The sequence below is a fragment of the Colius striatus genome, chromosome Z, assembly GCF_028858725.1.
Source record: "Colius striatus isolate bColStr4 chromosome Z, bColStr4.1.hap1, whole genome shotgun sequence".
NCBI classification, from domain to species: domain Eukaryota; kingdom Metazoa; phylum Chordata; class Aves; order Coliiformes; family Coliidae; genus Colius; species Colius striatus.
In genome coordinates this window covers 38207200-38225479 of record NC_084790.1, presented here as the reverse complement: position 1 = coordinate 38225479, position 18280 = coordinate 38207200, and the positions used below count along the sequence as shown (strand labels likewise).

Below are 18280 nucleotides of genomic sequence, written 5' to 3'. Positions count from 1 at the left end.
GGAATCTCGTGGGTTGAGATAAAAGCAGTTTAATAAATAAGCAGCAAAGCCGCGCGCGCGGGAAGCAAAGCAGAAGCAGATAAGCTGTTACTCTCTACTTCCCATCAGCAGCGATGTCCGGCCACCTCCCGAGAAGCAGGGCTTCAGTACGCGTAGCGGTTGCTTTGGGAAGGCCAGAAATGAATCTCGCCTCCTCTTCCTGCTCCTTTCCCCCAGTTTATATTCCTGAGCTGACGTCATATGGTATGGAATATCTCCTTGGTCAGCCTGGGTCAGCTGTCCTGGCCATAGTCCCTCCCAAGATCATGCCCACTCACAGCTATTGGTGAAGGTGGGGGAAGGAATGCTGGAGGGACAGCCCTGATGCTGTGCAAGCGGTAGTCATAATATTGATATCAACAGTAAGCACAGCACTGCAGGAGCTGCTGTGGAAAATCACTACCGTCCCAGACCCACTACAGTCTCCACCCCTTATTCCATACCATTTATGTCATGCTCAGACAAACCATCTTAACAATCCATATACATTCTTATATACTCTCATTAACCAGTACCCCCACTCTTCAACAGACAAACATCATTCTTGTATTCCCTCTTGCATCTTGCATCAAACAAACAAACAACATTCTTATATCTTTCATTCTCTGTAGATGTTCACTGGAGCAGGCCATAACTTCTGTCTCATCCATCAAGATGAATATCCAGGCCAGGGGAAACAGTATGTTCAGTGTTGGGCACCAGCACCGGCTTGGTTTGTCCACTTGTTCGGTTTTTCTTGCAAAGTTCATCTACAACAGATAACTCACATAACAGGTTATTTTTCCCCCAAGGTTAAGTCTCCTTGAGGTACACATCGAGTTTCCCCATCCTTTCTCATCACCCACCAAGTACAGCCAGGCCCTTGAGCAAAGACAATCCCACGAATGGGTTTGCCTTTTCCCATGGGAGGTGCAACCCATACTGCCTTCCCCAGCCATTTCCCTGGGTGCACTACGGGGACCTTATCTCCTCCCACAGTATGTAGTGGTTTTGTTTGGGCAGGACCAGGACGGTTAGTTGAACCTCTGCTATTGACCAGCCAAGTGGCTTCTGCTAAATTTTTATCCCACTGCTTCCATGCCCCATTGCCCAGTGCTCTCAACATGGTCTTTAGTAACCCATTATATCTCTCAATCTTTCCAGAGGCTTGTGGGTGATAGGGGATGTGGTATATCCACTCAATGCCATGTTTCTTTGCCCAGGAGTTTATGAGATTATTTCGAAAATGAGTTCCATTATCTGATTCAATTCTTTCTGGAGTGCCGTGTCGCCACAAAACTTGCCTTTCAAGACCCAAGACAGTATTTCGGGCAGTGGCGTGGTTGACAGAGTATGTTTCCAACCAACCAGTAGTTGCTTCCACCATGGTGAGTATATACCGCTTGCCTTGATGTGTTCGTGGTAGTGGTCCAACATAGTCAATTTGCCAGGCCTCACCATACTGAAAACCCAGCCATCGGCCTCTGTTCCAGGGAGACTTGATTCGTGTGGCTCGCTTGATTGCGGCACATGTTTCACATTCATGGGTGACCTGTGTGATGGCTTCCATGGTCAAGTCCACCCCTCGATCACGAGCCCATCTATATGTTGCATCTCTTCCCAGATGTCCTGATGTTTCATGGGCCCATCGAGCTATAAATAGCTCACCTTTACGCTCCCAGTCTAGATCTACCTGAGCTAGTTCAATTTTAGCAGCTTTATCTACCTGTTGGTTATTCCATTGTTCTTCATTGGCACGGCTTTTTGGCACATGAGCATCTACATGACGTACTTTCAGAGTCATATTTTCCACCCGAGCAGCAATGTCTTGCCATAATGCAGCAGCCCAGATGGGTTTACCCTTGCGCTGCCAGTTGGTCTTCTTCCATTGCTGTAGCCATCCCCATAGAGCATTAGCCACCATCCAGGAGTCAGTGTAAAGATAGAGTACTGGCCACTTCTCTCGTTCTGCAATCTTTAGAGCTAGTTGGATAGCCTTCACTTCAGCAAACTGACTTGACTCACCTTCTCCTTCAGTGGCCTCAACAACTCGTCGTGTGGGACTCCACACAGCAGCTTTCCACTTACGATGATTTCCTACCACGCGGCAGGATCCATCAGTAAACAAAGCATAATGCCTCTCATCTTCTGACAGTTCATTATATGGTGGTGCCTCTTGGGCGCGAGCTACTTCCTCAGGCAATGCTCCAAAATCTCTGCCTTCTGGCCAGTCCATGATTTCTTCCAGGATTCCTGGGCGATTAGATTTCCCCAGTCGAGATCGTTGTGTAATCAACGCCATCCACTTACTCCATGTAGCGCTGGTTGCATGATGTATAGAAGGGGTTTTCCCTTTGAACATCCAGTGTAACACAGGCAGACGTGGTGCCAAGAGGAGATGAGCTTCTGTGCCAATGACTTCTGAAGCAGCTCGAAGTCCCTCATATGCTGCTAGTATTTCTTTTTCAGTTGGGGTGTAGTGGGCTTCCGATCCTCGATATCCTCGGCTCCAAAACCCTAATGGTCGACCTCGGGTTTCTCCAGATGTTTTCTGCCAGAGGCTCCAGGTGAGACCATGCTCTCCAGCGGCAGTGTAGAGGATATTCTGCACATCTGGTCCTGTACGGATGGGCCCAAGGGCGACTGCACGAGCTATTTCCTGTTTAATTTGTTGAAAAGCTTGTTGTTGCTCAAGGCCCCACTCAAAACAGTTCTTCTTTCTGGTGACTCTAAAGAGAGGGCTCACAAGCTGACTATAACCTGGGATATGCATCCTCCAGAATCCCACAAGGCCCAGGAAAGCTTGTGTTTCTTTCTTATTAGTCGGTTGAGACATAGTAGCTATTTTATTCACAACATCCATAGGCACATGCCGACGCCCATCTTGCCATTTTATGCCCAAAAACTGTATCTCTTGTGCAGGTCCCTTTACTTTGTTTCTTTTTATAGCAAAACCAGCTTTCAGGAGAATCTGTATTATTCTTTTCCCTTTCTCAAACACTTCTTCTGCCTTGTTGCCCCATACAATTATGTCATCAATGTACTGTAAATGTTCAGGGGCATCACCCGTTTCCAGCACAGTTTGGATTAGACCATGGCAAATAGTAGGACTATGTTTCCACCCCTGGGGCAATCGATTCCAGGTATATTGGACACCTCTCCATGTGAAGGCAAATTGTGGCCTGCACTCTGCTGCCAATGGAATTGAGAAGAATGCATTAGCGATGTCAATCGTAGCATACCACTTGGCTGCTTTTGACTCCAGTTCATACTGGAGCTCTAACATGTCTGGTACAGCAGCACTCAGTGGTGGTGTCACTTCATTCAGGCCACGATAGTCTACTGTTAACCTCCACCCTCCATCAGATTTTTTCACAGGCCATATGGGACTATTAAATGGAGAATGAGTTTTGCTAATTACTCCTTGAGCCTCCAGTTGATGAATCAACTCACGGATGGGAGCCAGGGAATCTCGGTTCGTGCGATATTGCCTCCGGTGCACTGTCCTGGTAGCAATTGGTACCTGTTGCTCTTGAACTTGCAGCAATCCCACAACAAAAGGGTCTTCTGAGAGGCCAGGTAAATTAGAGAGTTGTTTGATTTTCTCTGTATCTACAGTGGCTATACCAAAAGCCCATCGATACCCCTTGGGGTCTTTGAAGTACCCTCTCCTGAGGTAATCTATGCCAAGAATACAAGGGGCCTCTGGACCAGTCACAATGGGGTGTTTTTTCCATTTGTCCCCTGTTAAGCTCACTTCAGCCTCTAATACAGATAATTCTTCACATCCCCCTGTCACTCCAGAGATCCAGACAGAATCTGTGCCTCTATACCTTGATGGCATCAATGTACACTGTGCCCCTGTGTCTACTAAGGCTTTATACCTTTGTGGGTTTGATGTGCCAGGCCATCGAACCCACACAGTCCAGTAGATTCGGTCATCCCTTTCCTCCTCCTGGCTGGAGGCAGGGACCCTCTATTTCTGTTCTTCATCAGAGTATTCGCTATCTGATCCTTGCAATTGCAGACCTGAAGTCTCCTCATTGGCTTCGAAGGAAGTAGTTGCAGTTCTTCTATGTCTTGGAGATTGTTGATTGTCCTCTTTTGTTTTGGCAGCCACTCTGCTGACAGCCCTCTTGGGCGGTCCTTTTCTAACAGCTGCCTTCCCCCTTAGTTCACGTACACGCGCTTCTAGCTTAAAAGTGGGTTCACCATCCCACTTCCTCATATCCTCTCCTTGGCCACGCAAAAAGAGCCAGAGTTCATTTCGCGGTGTACTCCTGCGTCTGGGACTTCCCTTTCCCCTGGTCGGGACAGTGGATGACTGAATTCTTGAGGCAGATCTAACAATCAGGCCATCATCCCACACTGATGAGGAGGTGCAGAGGCTCTCTTCATAGTTCTGTAACCAAGAAGATACCCTCTCCACTGTTGGTATGTCCATGTCTGGATGATACACCATTGCCAGGATATTAGAATATGTAGCTGGGGCACTCTGGATCACTTTTCTCAACATGGCCCGTGTACACTGGACATCGTCTGGATCTGTGGAGGCCTCGACATTATCCAGATCACCATAGATGACTTCCAACACAGCTAATTCCCTTAGATATTGGATCCCTTCATCAGCTCTAGTCCACTTTCCTCGGGCATTTACAAGGTCTTCCTTGAATGGGTATCTTGCCCGTACACTTGAGAGGAGTCGTTTCCAGAGACTACAAACTGAGGTTTTCTTTCCAATGCCTTTATCAATTCCCCGGTCCCTAGCAAGAGATCCTAGCTGTTGGGCTTCTCTGCCTTCCAATTGTTGACTGTCAGCCCCGTTATCCCAGCATCGGAGCAGCCAGGCACCAATCCGCTCACCTGGCTGGCGACTGTAATCTTTTCGCATATCTCTAAGTTCTGTTGAGGTGAGGGACCGAGTAGTTTCCATTTCCTTTTCGATTTCTCTCACTTCTCCTGATCTCCTTACCGAAGGACCAGTTTCTTCTTCTAGCCTTTCCTCTTCCTCCTCGTCTGCCCTTACTAATCGATGATATGGACTTGACCTCCTTATCCACTGCTTCTTTTTCACTACTGGGGCAACCACTGTGGTTGTTGTTTGGTTCCCTGACTCAACCATGGTAGTCTCAGGTATAGTTTGAATTTCCACCTCGGCCATAGTTCTCTGAGAGGGCTGGACTGCGACTGACTCAACTATGTTGGTCTCAGGTATAGTTTGAATTTCCACCTCGGCCATAGTTCTCTGAGAGGGCTGGACTGCGACTGACTCAACTATGTTGGTCTCAGGTACCGTTTGAGTTTCCATTTCAATTACAGTTCTCTGAGAGGACTGGAATGCAGCTCGGTAGGCAGAGGCTAGGCCCCAGTATAGTGCCTGAACCTGATGGGCCTCATTAGGGTAGGTAAGACACCCTTCTATCAGGTAGCGTGTCAGTAAAGCAGGGTTTTTTATCTGTTCAGATGTAAAATCCCAGATTACAGGAGGTGATAACCGTCCTAGGAATTTGCCTAAATTCATCCACATACCCTGCCACCCAGGGACTGGCCGCTTCAGGGGGCATTTTAACATGTTTCCATCGCAAATTTGTACTCTCTGATACCCAGATGACTCCAGATTCCACAAGATATATAATATACCAACCATGTTAATTAGTAATATTAAAACTCTCGTATAAGGGTGACTAAGGACCTGGGAAGTCTGTGTAACAGAATTGTCTAGATCAGTCCGAGCTGAGGAGAAAGAGGTGCTTTGCCCCATGGCCTCCACAAGATAGCTCCCACAGCACACTAAATTCATCAGTAACAGAATGAGACTTGCTATTATTATTTGGGCCATCATGTTCCCAGGCCCTTTCATCCTCTTCACAAAATTATATAGCCAGCTTAGCAAAGCTATTAAGGTTAAAGCACAGCCGAGAGTCAATGTTAGGAGCATCATGTTCCCAAACATTAGAAAGTGTAAGATAAGCTGCATAACAGCAAGGCTCCGTGACCAGCACAGGAACTTTGCTCTCATTGGTTTACTGTAATTGCAATGCAGTTAATGTAAATCTGCTATTATCTCGCCCCACGTTGGGCGCCAAAAGGGCTGTGGTAGTTTGAGCCTGGCTGGATGCCAGGTGCCCACCACACCGCTTTACCCCCCACCTCCTCAGCAAGCCAGGGAAGGGGAGAAAATAAGATGGGAATCTCGTGGGTTGAGATAAAAGCAGTTTAATAAATAAGCAGCAAAGCCGCGCGCGCGGGAAGCAAAGCAGAAGCAGATAAGCTGTTACTCTCTACTTCCCATCAGCAGCGATGTCCGGCCACCTCCCGAGAAGCAGGGCTTCAGTACGCGTAGCGGTTGCTTTGGGAAGGCCAGAAATGAATCTCGCCTCCTCTTCCTGCTCCTTTCCCCCAGTTTATATTCCTGAGCTGACGTCATATGGTATGGAATATCTCCTTGGTCAGCCTGGGTCAGCTGTCCTGGCCATAGTCCCTCCCAAGATCATGCCCACTCACAGCTATTGGTGAAGGTGGGGGAAGGAATGCTGGAGGGACAGCCCTGATGCTGTGCAAGCGGTAGTCATAATATTGATATCAACAGTAAGCACAGCACTGCAGGAGCTGCTGTGGAAAATCACTACCGTCCCAGACCCACTACAGCACTCCTGTACTGTATCCTGTTACTGACAGAATGATAGTTCTTGAGTCATAGAGCTTTACTCAGAACTAAGAGCAATGATGTTACAACTCTATTAGTCTGCCTCTTAGATACTTTGTATTGTGTAACAGTGAAAACAGATTTACTCAACTGCAGTAGTTTTTCTGAGGCCGGTGAGTGGCAGGTTTGGTCTTCCTAGAGTTGCTTCTGATCCTTCTGTTACAGGTTTGCCCCATGCAGAAACCCTGTATACAGGATTTGTCTCTTTGAAGGGTTTCTGCTTGAGCCAAAGACAGTGGCTGAACAGGGGGACTTGTCCTGCTGTAGACACTAATACAGCTGCTGTATGCCTCAAGCAAATGTTCCAAATCAGTGTAGCTGAGTCTCCCACCATCTCAGCAACTGTTGAAAATATTCTGGTTAATGGCTGTACAGAGAATGCAGTTCCTTTCTAATTCACACTACACTTTCATCCTAATACAGACACCACTTAAAGCTGGTGTCTGTTCTACATGTTTGAGATGATGGCAGTCTTACCTTGTGCTTGTCTTGGCAATTTACTGTTTTGCATCTTGTTTAAAATAAATGTAATATTAACTATAGAAGCTCCCTCCAGGTTCAGTGATGGAGTTGTTAGTACAAAACAGGTGGATGCAGAGTTTTTCCTCTCATGCCACTATCAGAAAGCTTGGATATGCTTTGCATTTTGAAGAAATATGATTAGGACTTGCCATGTGCTTGTGCTATAAGATTTTTGCAAAAACATAGCAAGCTTAGAACAAATACAGACACTTTTCTACATGGAATTAACAACAGTTCTAAGATGGCTATGCCCCATTACTTTTGTGTTCTGCATAAGTTCTCTTATGTGGGGGCTAAACAGTCCTTTAAACTCCTACTTTTTCTGTTCTCAACCTTACTGTTGTACTGTTTAGGAAAGTTTGGCTTGCTGCACATCTTGCTTCAGTAGAAGAATAGGAAGAAGTATGAGGTGGCCAAAAACTTATGTTCTTTTTCAGGCTGAGCCTCTGGTTGTTGATCTTAAGGACCTTTTCCAACTAATATACGATATGAAGAAGAGGGAAGAAAACAAAAAGGCAAGTAAAATTATAGAAACTACATTAGTCTGCATAGAAATAAAGCTTGTTTCAGCTTTGGCTTGGCTTTTGGGCTCTTGTGGGACTTGACACTGAGGTCTGTCTAAATCCAGGATCACTGAAGTTACTGGTTGCTAGTTGTGCCGGCAGTTTGATTACCTCCTAGATCTGCTAAACTTTCCAAAGCAAGAGGCTTTGGATATTCTATGTGATGTCTAGGTACTAAAAGCCTTATTTTCTTCTTTAGAGTGAAGAAGCAAGTAAGACTGAGGTAAGTCATTTCAATTTAGCCTCACTTGATTAGGTACGCTGCTGCAATGTGACTTGTTTTAACTTTTGCTTTTTACACTGGCAGCATTATGGAGTCAGTAAGATGCTCAGTCATATTGAAAAGGGAGTAAAAGGAGACTTACAGAACTGAGAAATTACCACATTCATATTTCCTCTTTCCATCACTTGCTCTTTGAACCCTGCAAGTTTCTTGATTAAGGCAATTTTTGATATTCCAGTTATTGCTGACACTTATCCATCTGTTACAGAGTGGTAATGAAGCACTACCTGCTCATCAATGTGACAAAATGAAACTAGGTTAAATTTAGAGCTTTATGCTGGTGCCATTAATGATTTAATAACTGATTGTCTCCACTTTGTGGGAAATGCAGTATTTAGAGATATGTTTAAAGAGCTCTGCATAATGTTTGATTCATGCTCTTGCAAGAACTCTAACAGATACCATACTTCTTTCCATACTTCTGATTTCAAGGGAGTCTACCAGATGGACTTGTTTGGGGATATGTCAACACCTCCTGATATGAGCAGTCCCACAGTAAGTAGAATCTGTACTTGGAGAGAGTAGAACACTTCCAGAGATGGGGCATCCACAGCCTCTCTGTGCAACCTGTTCCAGTGCCTCACCACTCTCATAGCAGAGAATTTCTTCCTAATATGTACCCTAAATCAATCCTCTTCCAGTTTAAAACCATTACACCTTGTCCTGTCACTATACTCTCCTGTAAAGAGACCCTCCTGTAGGCCTCCTTTGAGTATTAGAAGGCTGTATCAGGTCTCCCTGGAGCCTTCTCTTATTCTAAATGACTCCAGTTCTCTAGGTCAGTCCTCATAAGAAAGATACTTGAGCACATTGATTGTCTTTATGGCCACCTTCTTGACCCACTCAAGTGGGTTCATGTCTTTCTCATGTTGGGAGGCCCAGAGCTGAACACAATAGTCAAGGCAGGCTCTCATGAGAGTAGACTAAAGGGCAGATAACTCTCTTCACCTGGTGGCCACATTTTATGACTCATCCCAGGATACAATTGGCTTTCCTGGGGAGTGAGCACGCATTGCTGGCTCACACTCAGCTTTACATCCATCAATACCCAAGTGCTTATCTCAGGGCTGCTCTCAATTGGCAAAAAGCCTGTATTTGTGGTTGGGATTGCCTCAACCCATGTGCGGGACCTTACACTTAGCTTTGTTGAGCTTCATGAGGTTTGTATGCCCTTATCTCTTAAGATTAACTAATATCTTAATTAAAGTCTCTTAATTAACATAGAGTTTCTGAAATTAAGTAGCTATGATTTGACCACAGCCAGCAGTGCTTGCCTTGATGTCTTAAGTTTGTGTAACTTCACTATGATGTTGAATACTTATTTAGTATAATGTATACTGTAGGATCTCTCCTTTTGCAGCTGTTTTCCTTAGGCTTGTGTACTGTGCAGCAAGTCCTATATAAAACTAACTTTATTTTTCTTTCCGGACAAATAGGAAACTAATGAGATTCTGTTAGTGGATCTAAATTCTGAAATTGAGACCAAACAGACTTTTACAAAAGAGGATCTCTTCTTGAATGACGTCACAACTACTCTTCCACAACCAAAGCCACAGCCACACTTCTTGCCTGAGAGTTCTTTCTCTACCAGTCTCAGTTTCTTTCCCACACCTAATCCAGATCCTTTCAGTGATGATCCTTTCACAAAGCCAGACCAATTTGCACCACTTTCGTTTGATTCTATAAAATCTGCTGATCAGAAGAAGGAAAGTGCGAGTACCTTGGCACCAGAGGATAATGGGGCTTCAAATGGGGATACTGACTACTTTGGCAAAGAGTTTGACCAGATTTCTAATAGAACTGGCAAACAAGAAGCAGTAGCAAGCCAGTGGCCACCTGAATGTAAGTTGCCTGCAGGAAGAACTCCAAATGGGGTACCAGAGAGAGAACAGAATGGCTTTCTTAAACTCCCACCAAACCTGTTTGTGGAAGGTCCTTCCAAAGGAGTATCTCTGCAGAATGTAGTAATGCTGGATTCTGAAAGCAATATCCAGCTCGCGTCCTATGACTCTATAACAATTAGCCCACCACCACAAAGTACCAAGCCAGGAAGAGGAAGGAGGTCTGTCAAGGTGAACAATGTTCAAGTAATAACAATATGCATGCTTTTGGATAAGCTGTTTGAATGATTCTTCTCTTTCTTTGTACTCTGGCTAAATAGCTTCGCAAGACATCTGCATACCATACTTACTCTAACCTCTCTGTAGCTGTGGTAAATTCTAACACTCAGAAATGCTTCATAGTAGCTGTGATCACTAAATTGTGTACTCTTTTCCTTAATGCTGCCATACTTCTGTAAAGGTCTGGTAAGTATGAAGCTATGTATATTGACACTTGATATAATGCCTAGAACCTGTTGTGATGGCTATATGGCCATCAGCTTATGGTTTCACAGCAAAGAGGCTGTGGTACCAGCTTACAGAAGCCTTACAGGCAAGCTTCCAATTACCTGCCTACTGAGGGCAATCTCAGCAATTCACCCGATTAGACAAGGTGGCTCTGGGTCAGCTGCATCTGCCTTGCACTTAAATCATGTAAAACTCGGCTAACCTTGCCACAACTCCAGGGATCATTGCAGATTGAGCAGAAGTGTTTAGAGGGGTGGGGGACAGACAGAAGTTCACTATGATGGCAAATAATTCAGTCACTTCAAATCTTTTTCTTCTACTGTTGACTTGTGACTACTATATATGATACCTACCTAATGCCATGCATCTGTTGGGATGCACCCATGAGTGCTGAGGGCACTGGCTGAGCCACTCTCCATTTTTGAACATTCATGGAGGACAGGCAAGGGGAGATCCTGTTTCACCAACCTGACAGCCTTCTCTGATAACATGACTGGCTGGCTAGATGAGGAGAGAGCAGCCAATGTCATCTACCTTGACTTCAGCAAGGCTTTTGACACTGTCTCCCATAACATCCTCATCAGAAAGCTCAGACAGTGAGGCTTAGATGAGTGGATAGCGAGGTGGATCAAGAGCTGGCTGAATGACAGTCTAGAGGATGGTGATCAATGGCACAGAATCAAATTGGAGGCCGGTGGCCAGCGGAGTTCCACAGGGATGGGTTCTGGGGCCAGTCGTGTTCAACATCTTCATCAGCAACCTGGATGAGGGGACAGAGTGTACCCTCGGCAAGTTGGCTGATGACACCAAACGGTGAGGACTGGCTGATTCCCCAGAAGGTCATACTGCCATTCAGCGGGATCCTGACTGGCTTGAGTGTTGGGCAGAGGGGGACCTCGTGAGGTTCACCAAGAGCAAGTGCAGAGTTCTGCACCTGGGAAGGAACAACCCCATGCACCAGTACAGGCTGGGGATTGACCTGCTGGAGAACAGCTCTGCAGAAAGAGACCTGGGTGTCCTGCTTGATAATAAACTAACTATGATCCAGCAATATGCCCTCGTGGCCAAGAAGGCCAATGGCATTCTGGGATGCATCAAGAAGAGTGTGGCCTGCAGCTCAAGGGAGGTTCTCCTCCCCCCTCTACTCCACCCTGGTGAGGCCTCATCTGAAGTCTTGTGTCCAGTTCTGGGCTCCTCAGCTCAAGAGGGACAGGTAACTGTCCAGCACAGTTCACCAAGTCCAGCACAGGGCCACCAAGATGATCAGGGGACTGGAGCATCTCTCTTATGAGGAAAGACTGTGGGAACTGGGGCTGTTTAGTCTGGAGGAGACTGAGGGACAATCTTAATATTTACAAGTATCTGAAGAGTAGATGTCAGGATGCTGGAACATCACTTTTTTCTATTGTATCCAGTGACATGAGAAAAAGCTGTAACACAAAGTTCAATTTAAACAAAAGGAAAAATTTTCACTGTGAAGGTGAGGGAGCCCTGGCACAGACTGCCTGGGGTGGTTAAAGAGTCTCCTTCTCTGGAGATTTTAAAGAGCTGCCTGGGTATGGTCCTGTGTCACCTGATTTAGGTGGACCTGCTTTGGAAAGGGTTTTGGACTGGGTGATCCCTAAAGATCCACTCCAACACCTGCCATTCTGTGATTTCACACATGAACAGAATAGTAGTGTGAAACTCTTATACTTGGTCTCGAAAAGGATACATCAAAGCTCCATGTTATACTGTAGCTGAGATAAAACGTATAGGTCTGGACTAGGGAGTCTTGATAATGCTAGCATGTGTTCTGCCATATATTTCACAAAGCTTTTTTTTCTTTCCAGACTGCATCGAGTGACTTATTTAGCTCAGACCTGTTTGAGCTACCCACAAAGAGCCTTGGCTTGACTTCAGTTGGACAAAGAGGACCTGTGCAAATTTCTCCATTGGACCACTTCAAATATATATCAAAACCTCCACTGGTTCAACTAGGTCAGTTTACAAAGTAAAGGTCTTGTTCCAGTCTAAGATACCTGCTAACACAGAAACAGAGGTTCTAGTTTCCTTTATTTGATGGGTAGGGCCATGCCTTTTAATCCATGTGCCATCTGCCTTAAAGTTTTTTGACTAGGAGAATTGTTTGAATTCCCCTATCAAGTTATTTTAAGTAATTCTTTGAAACTGTACATCTTAAACTAAAATAGGGCTTTTTGTTTAAGTTTTGACAGCAAATTACTGCTTCAGGTACAAAAGGTTCAAGTAAGCCAACACAATTTAGAAAGCCAAGGTAACACTACTGCAGAGCCTTAAAGATTTATGTAGAAGTAACTATATGGCAAATGCGTCTACCACTCATGTACTAGGACTAAATATATTCCTCCTGTCAACTTCAGTTCTGTTCTTCCAAGACTGAAAAGGAGGAAAGTAAAAAATGTTAACCTCCGTCTCTCTTTGCCCCATCCCCCACTCCCCAATGATGATTTTTAAGTATAAATCAATCAGTATATGAAAAAATGTTTTGCTGATACCCTCAGTGGAATTGATATGTTCCTACTTGAGGTCTTCATATCATTGAAGTGCTGTGTAACAACAATTTTCCCCTAGGTGGCTTGCCAGTAAGTCCATCACCATGGAGTACACAGACACCTACCTTCACTCAGGCACCATCAGTCTTCTCTGGGTCTGTGATGCCAGGTCAGCCTACAGGATTTACTCAATCACTTGCCTTTGGTACTCAAGTGATGCCAAGCTGGAATCAGTCTGCATCTTTTGGTCCAGCAACTCCTCAGACCTCTAGTCTCTGGTCACAGCCAGCACAAGTTGCCTCTAGTTCATGGGCACAGCCATCCAGTGCTGCAAATCCCTTCCAGAATAGTGTGTTCCCATCTTCAACACTGCCTGATCAAACATCATCTGTACTGCCCTCCATGTCAACAACAACTAGCTTGCCACAGCCTCCACCCAGAACTACATTGCAGAAGGAGCCATCCAAGAAAGAGAGAGATGCTTTTATTGCTCTGGATCCACTTGGAGATAAAGAAATGAAGGATGTCAAGGAAATGTTCAAAGACTTCCAGCTGACAAAGCCACCTGCAGTACCAGCAAGGAGAGGAGAGCAGCAAAGCCACTCAGGTGCCTCTGGAGGTTTCAACAATTATTTTCATAGCAATGTAGGCATTCATTAGGTAGTATATGTCATGATAAAATGGAAGCTAGCAAGCTGTCTGCCAAGATAACTGGTAAAATCTGTTCGTTTTCTTGGATAGCTGCTCAGGGATTGGGATGCCTAATCACTAGTCTTTTCTGATATAACTAAAATTTTATTTAATGGTTATGGAAACAGAGGGTTGAAGGCCTGTCTCCCCTAATAATGCTACAGATCAATCAACATCAGTGTCCAAACACTGACATCTTGGGCCTAAACTTGGCTAGAATTAGGCAAACTAGGTCTGGATAATGTTAAAGTCCCATATAGATTAAGCGTAGTGAGGGACAAGTGGGATTATGAGGTCACTCAAAGCAACTTCCCTGTGAATTTTTTTGTGTGTTTAATTAGGTGAACAGACAGAGTGATTATAACACTATTTCTCACTTTCTTAGAACCACCAAAGCCTGTTCTCCAACAAAGTGTGCTGTCGGCTGATGGCCTTTTTGAAGGTCAAGCTACAACAGACCTCTTCAGTGCCTCATCTGTAAGTAGTCAAAAAATCCACACTACAAGAAAAAGCCAGCCTCTCTCCTTAACAACAGAAGTGCCTATGTTGGAGCACTGCCTTAGTATTCTGGCTTTAGAGTCTATGGAACAGATCTTTTTGCACATTTCAGTCTAATATTTACTCTAACAGACAGGATTTATTGCCAGAAGGCTACCAAAGTATGGTTCCTTTTGGTTTAGGTCCATAAGCAGTTCACCAAAGTGCAAGTCTTAGCAGAAGATTCTTCTTAGGAGCTTCTGTAGCTACATTATTTTAGTCTTTTGTAGAAGTTTGTTTCAGTTATACTTTTAGTGGAGAAGACTGAGCAGTGTGGACTGTACAATTCTCTTGCTGAACAAATGGGAGGCTCCATTTGATATCTCCTGGGGGAGGAAGTAGTTTAACCACATCATTCCTTTTGGGACACAGTACTTGAAGATCTTGGTAGAAACTCTGGATCAGTTCCAGAATTTTTACTTGAATCATCTAGTATTTGGCTAAAACAAATCTCATGACTGGCTCAGCTCCAAATGAGTTTTCAGTAAACACACATGAGTTTTCTGAAATACACTTTGCCTCAGACTCAGATAACTGCTGCCATTGTTTAGACCACTTTTAATTTGTTAAAGTGGCATAGTTAATGTGTGTTTAGCAGGCACTCTGCAGTATTCCTTCTTAAAGGTGTTTGGAACAGGAACTATCTGATATAGTCATATAGAGTAAACTTGGTGAACCATGAGAGTCCATTAACAGCCTGTAATCTCTCTTTTCTTCGAAGGAGTCTCAGAAGCTTCCTTCTGGTACTTCTGGTGAACCTTTGGGCAACCTATTTGCATAGATTAGGTAAGTCTTCCACAAATAAGACAACATACTTGATTTTCTGATTCAGAAAACTTCTAGTAAAGAGCTGGCTGAAAATTATACTAGCTTAACTCTAATGCTCCTCTGAAGTATGGCAAACAGCCCCTAGAGGAACATTTCTGCTTGAGGACCTCTGCTCAGACTTATAAGTAACTCCATCCAGACTTAGCCTAGCCAGCTTCACTGTCTTAGAAATAGCTTATTCTTCCATGGACTTGTCTCAAGGCTACAGTAGGTCTAGATGTCCTTTCCTGAGGAAAGTTAATGAGTAAGTATGTGCTTCAAAACTCAAAGGGAATGATTAAATCTCTTAAAGTTTCTCCTTAGAGTGTTGGTGTACTGTGCTCCATAGAGCTTTCTGAAGTTTAATCCCTTAAATAATTGTAGTTTTGTACTGTGAGTGCATTGGAGTGACAACAGAATAAGGGCTATTATGAGAGCTTTTGTTCTTGGAAACTAATGTAACTCAAAGTTTTGTACCATTAACTAAAGAACATGAACTGTCAAACTAGAAAATCTATTCCTGTCACACCTCTAAGCCTTCCTCTGAAATACCATCTGGCTTCTTTTAGAAGACAGGTATTGCTATTTATTGCTTTAGTTTAGTTTTGTTTTCAGTGTCTGTAAGCTAGCATAAGCAACAAAATTATAACTCACAACAATCCTAACTCTAAGTCCTTTTCATCATGCTAGGCATAACCAGAAAAGGACAAATGGAATAACTGGACCTCTTCTCACCATGATTTTTCTATATGTTTCAATTTGCTGTCTGCCACTTTTGCTGCTGTCTCGTCATGTCTGTGATCTAGAACATGTCCAGGTGGATGGAAATGCAAACCCTCAAAGAACATGCTGTGAAGATGATAATTCAGGGAAAAGCAAATAAAGAGCTGGACTCATGCTGGAGACCCAAATACAAATTGACAGATGTTAACTTTACTTTCGTTCTTAGCAATCTTCCACAGAAGAGCTTAAGGCACATATATTGGAAAGATGATCACCACAGCTTCTCTTTCTGTAGCACTTACTATCCTAAAATACAGGGACTGAATTTACCTGGGGAAGAAGTGTTGCCTGTACACAAGAGAATGGAATTAGTAGCTAAAACTCTACTTCTTAAACAACTAGGTCAGTTGCCTGTTATCACAATGGCAACCAGTTGTAAGGCTAAGTGGATGATACTACTCAGTTCTAATTGGTGACCAGATATGTGACTTGGTCTCTGAGTTATAAATATCTAAACTGTATGGTAAAGTGAAAAAAAAATCCAATCTTTTGTCTATTGAACTAATGGTAAAAGTAACATTCTGCCATAAATATGTAATAAAAGGACTAATTGTTGTGTCTGTAACAGAACTTCTGGAGTCCTGAGTACTAGAAGGCTGCACTGTAGGGTCAGATAAGCTGAAACATTTCTTGTAGAACACTGAGGTAGTCACAGACACTAACTGTTGTTTTGGTGCTAATAAGGCTTTTTTTTTTTCAGGGAGGGAAATCTCCTAGGTCTACACTTCTGTTAAGATGGCAGACAAATGGAACAAGCAGATAGGCTTCTTGCATATATCTCAGTGAATGTCCCTGATGTTGCTCAGTTTGAGCTGCCACACAGTGTAGTGTGGCATATTTCCAGTGTGTTAGAAAGCAAAAAGACAATCATGGCTTCACTCCATGCTTAAGATTCCTTGTGAATAGATGCACCACCTCTGTGCCATTAATGTGAGGTAATCCTCCATCTCTTGGAAACTGCGCCTTTTCTAAAGAACCTCTTTATTAACAGATCTTTAAATAAGTTGGTTATAACTGATGCTAACAACTATATTCTTGGCCAGTGCTGATGGCTGATGGCAGAGGTTTTTTTCTGTTAATACTAAGTATAAGCTTGAAATAGTATTGTTAAATCAAATGTCTAAGTAGTTGCTAACCTGGAGAGCTAAGAAAGTCAACTTGAATATAGCCTTAGTACCCAGTTTGGCCAGTCATGCAAATAGTTCTGTATATAAACTTCTCTTGCACTTTCTGTAATGCAAAAAAGGCTATGAATATAAGTATTTGTCTCAAACTGGAAATGTAGAAACTCGTGGATGTTACACTGTTATATAAAACTGTAGTATCTCAAGTGATGTTACCTAATGACATTAAATAGAAGCAACTATTCATGCCAAATGAACATGAGTGTGGCTGTTGATTCTGTCCTTCATAACTCAGTCCTGCGGTCTAGTTGACACTAGCAGTTCAGAGACTGCTAAGAATTTTCTCACAGGTTCTTATTATAGCTGTCTCATAGCAAAGTCTGAAGTCTTTCTGTAGCTGGTTGCATCAGGCCTCTTTGTGAGCTGCTCCACAGTAGAAAAGAAAATCCTGAGCTGGCTTAGTAAACTGTCACTAAAGGCTTGTCCCATCAAGTACTCAGCCTGAGTTTGCTACGGAAGATGACTTCTTGCTCCCTTCTTCGGTACCATGGAAGCTAGGTACTTAAGTTGCATCACATTCAGAAGTTACACTGATTCAACTTGTTTATTCCAACTTTGCAGGAGGTCTAAACTAATGCTGGGAAAATTAAGTTCAAACATTTAGCTCATCTTCAGAAGAAACTTTACAACTACTTTTTTTTTTTTTTTAATGGCCAAAAAGAATAAATCTATTAGGAAGCTACTGTTTTAGACTAGCCCTTAGTAGTAGAGACAAACCTATAATTTTCAGCCTGATTTATACTGAATAAATAGAATGAGTGTTTGCTTACTTGCTTTTAATACCATTTGATTCATCTGCTTAAGGGTTTGAAAACAACTCATTGAAAGTGAGTTAGTATCCCACTTTTATTTCAAGTCTTATGGTGCTCCACAGAGAATCAATGGTGTGGGGGTTTTTTTCCCTATTCCACACTCCCCTCTCCCTGGTAGAAAAAGATGGGATCAGGACAAATTAAAAGTACATTTTTATTATTTACCATGGTAATTTAGAATATCCTTACACTAGATAATTTTTTTTTTAAGCTTGCATTCAGACATTTAATTCTTAACTGCTAAATAGCATCTTAGTATGAGTTGCATCTGTCTTGTGACTGTGTCAAACACATGATGCCTTCAATCTGGATTACAGCAAACAATCAATATGAATGCCCTTCTAAAGAGTAAGCTTGTGGTTTGGGTTTTGGTGACAGAGTGAAAGCTGGAAGAGTTTCAGGCTCCTTCAAAACAAACAAACAAAAAAAATAGTGTGATGTTCCTTTATATTGTCTGGAGGAGGAATAAAAAGAAGTCTTGGGACTTTTCCTCCAGTACTTAAAATGAGGATTC

General features: G+C 43.4%; 1 protein-coding gene across 5 annotated transcripts in view; it reads left to right on the top strand.

The window, feature by feature from the left end:
• DAB2 (DAB adaptor protein 2) overlaps positions 1-17151 on the top strand; it is a 31299-nt gene extending 14148 nt beyond the window's left edge. For 3 of the 5 annotated variants that reach the window (XM_062019100.1, XM_062019101.1, XM_062019102.1), the window contains 9 exons: positions 7684-7761; positions 8009-8032; positions 8525-8587; positions 9529-10164; positions 12273-12420; positions 13033-13560; positions 14029-14120; positions 14902-14966; positions 15678-17151. In XM_062019100.1, the coding sequence (XP_061875084.1) occupies positions 7684-7761; positions 8009-8032; positions 8525-8587; positions 9529-10164; positions 12273-12420; positions 13033-13560; positions 14029-14120; positions 14902-14961 (1629 nt within the window). In that variant the 3' untranslated portion in view covers positions 14962-14966; positions 15678-17151. The remainder of the gene's footprint in view (positions 1-7683; positions 7762-8008; positions 8033-8524; positions 8588-9528; positions 10165-12272; positions 12421-13032; positions 13561-14028; positions 14121-14901; positions 14967-15677) is intronic. The other 2 variants (XM_062019103.1, XM_062019104.1) reach the window with 2 other exon arrangements.
• Positions 17152-18280: the final 1129 nt, after the last annotated feature.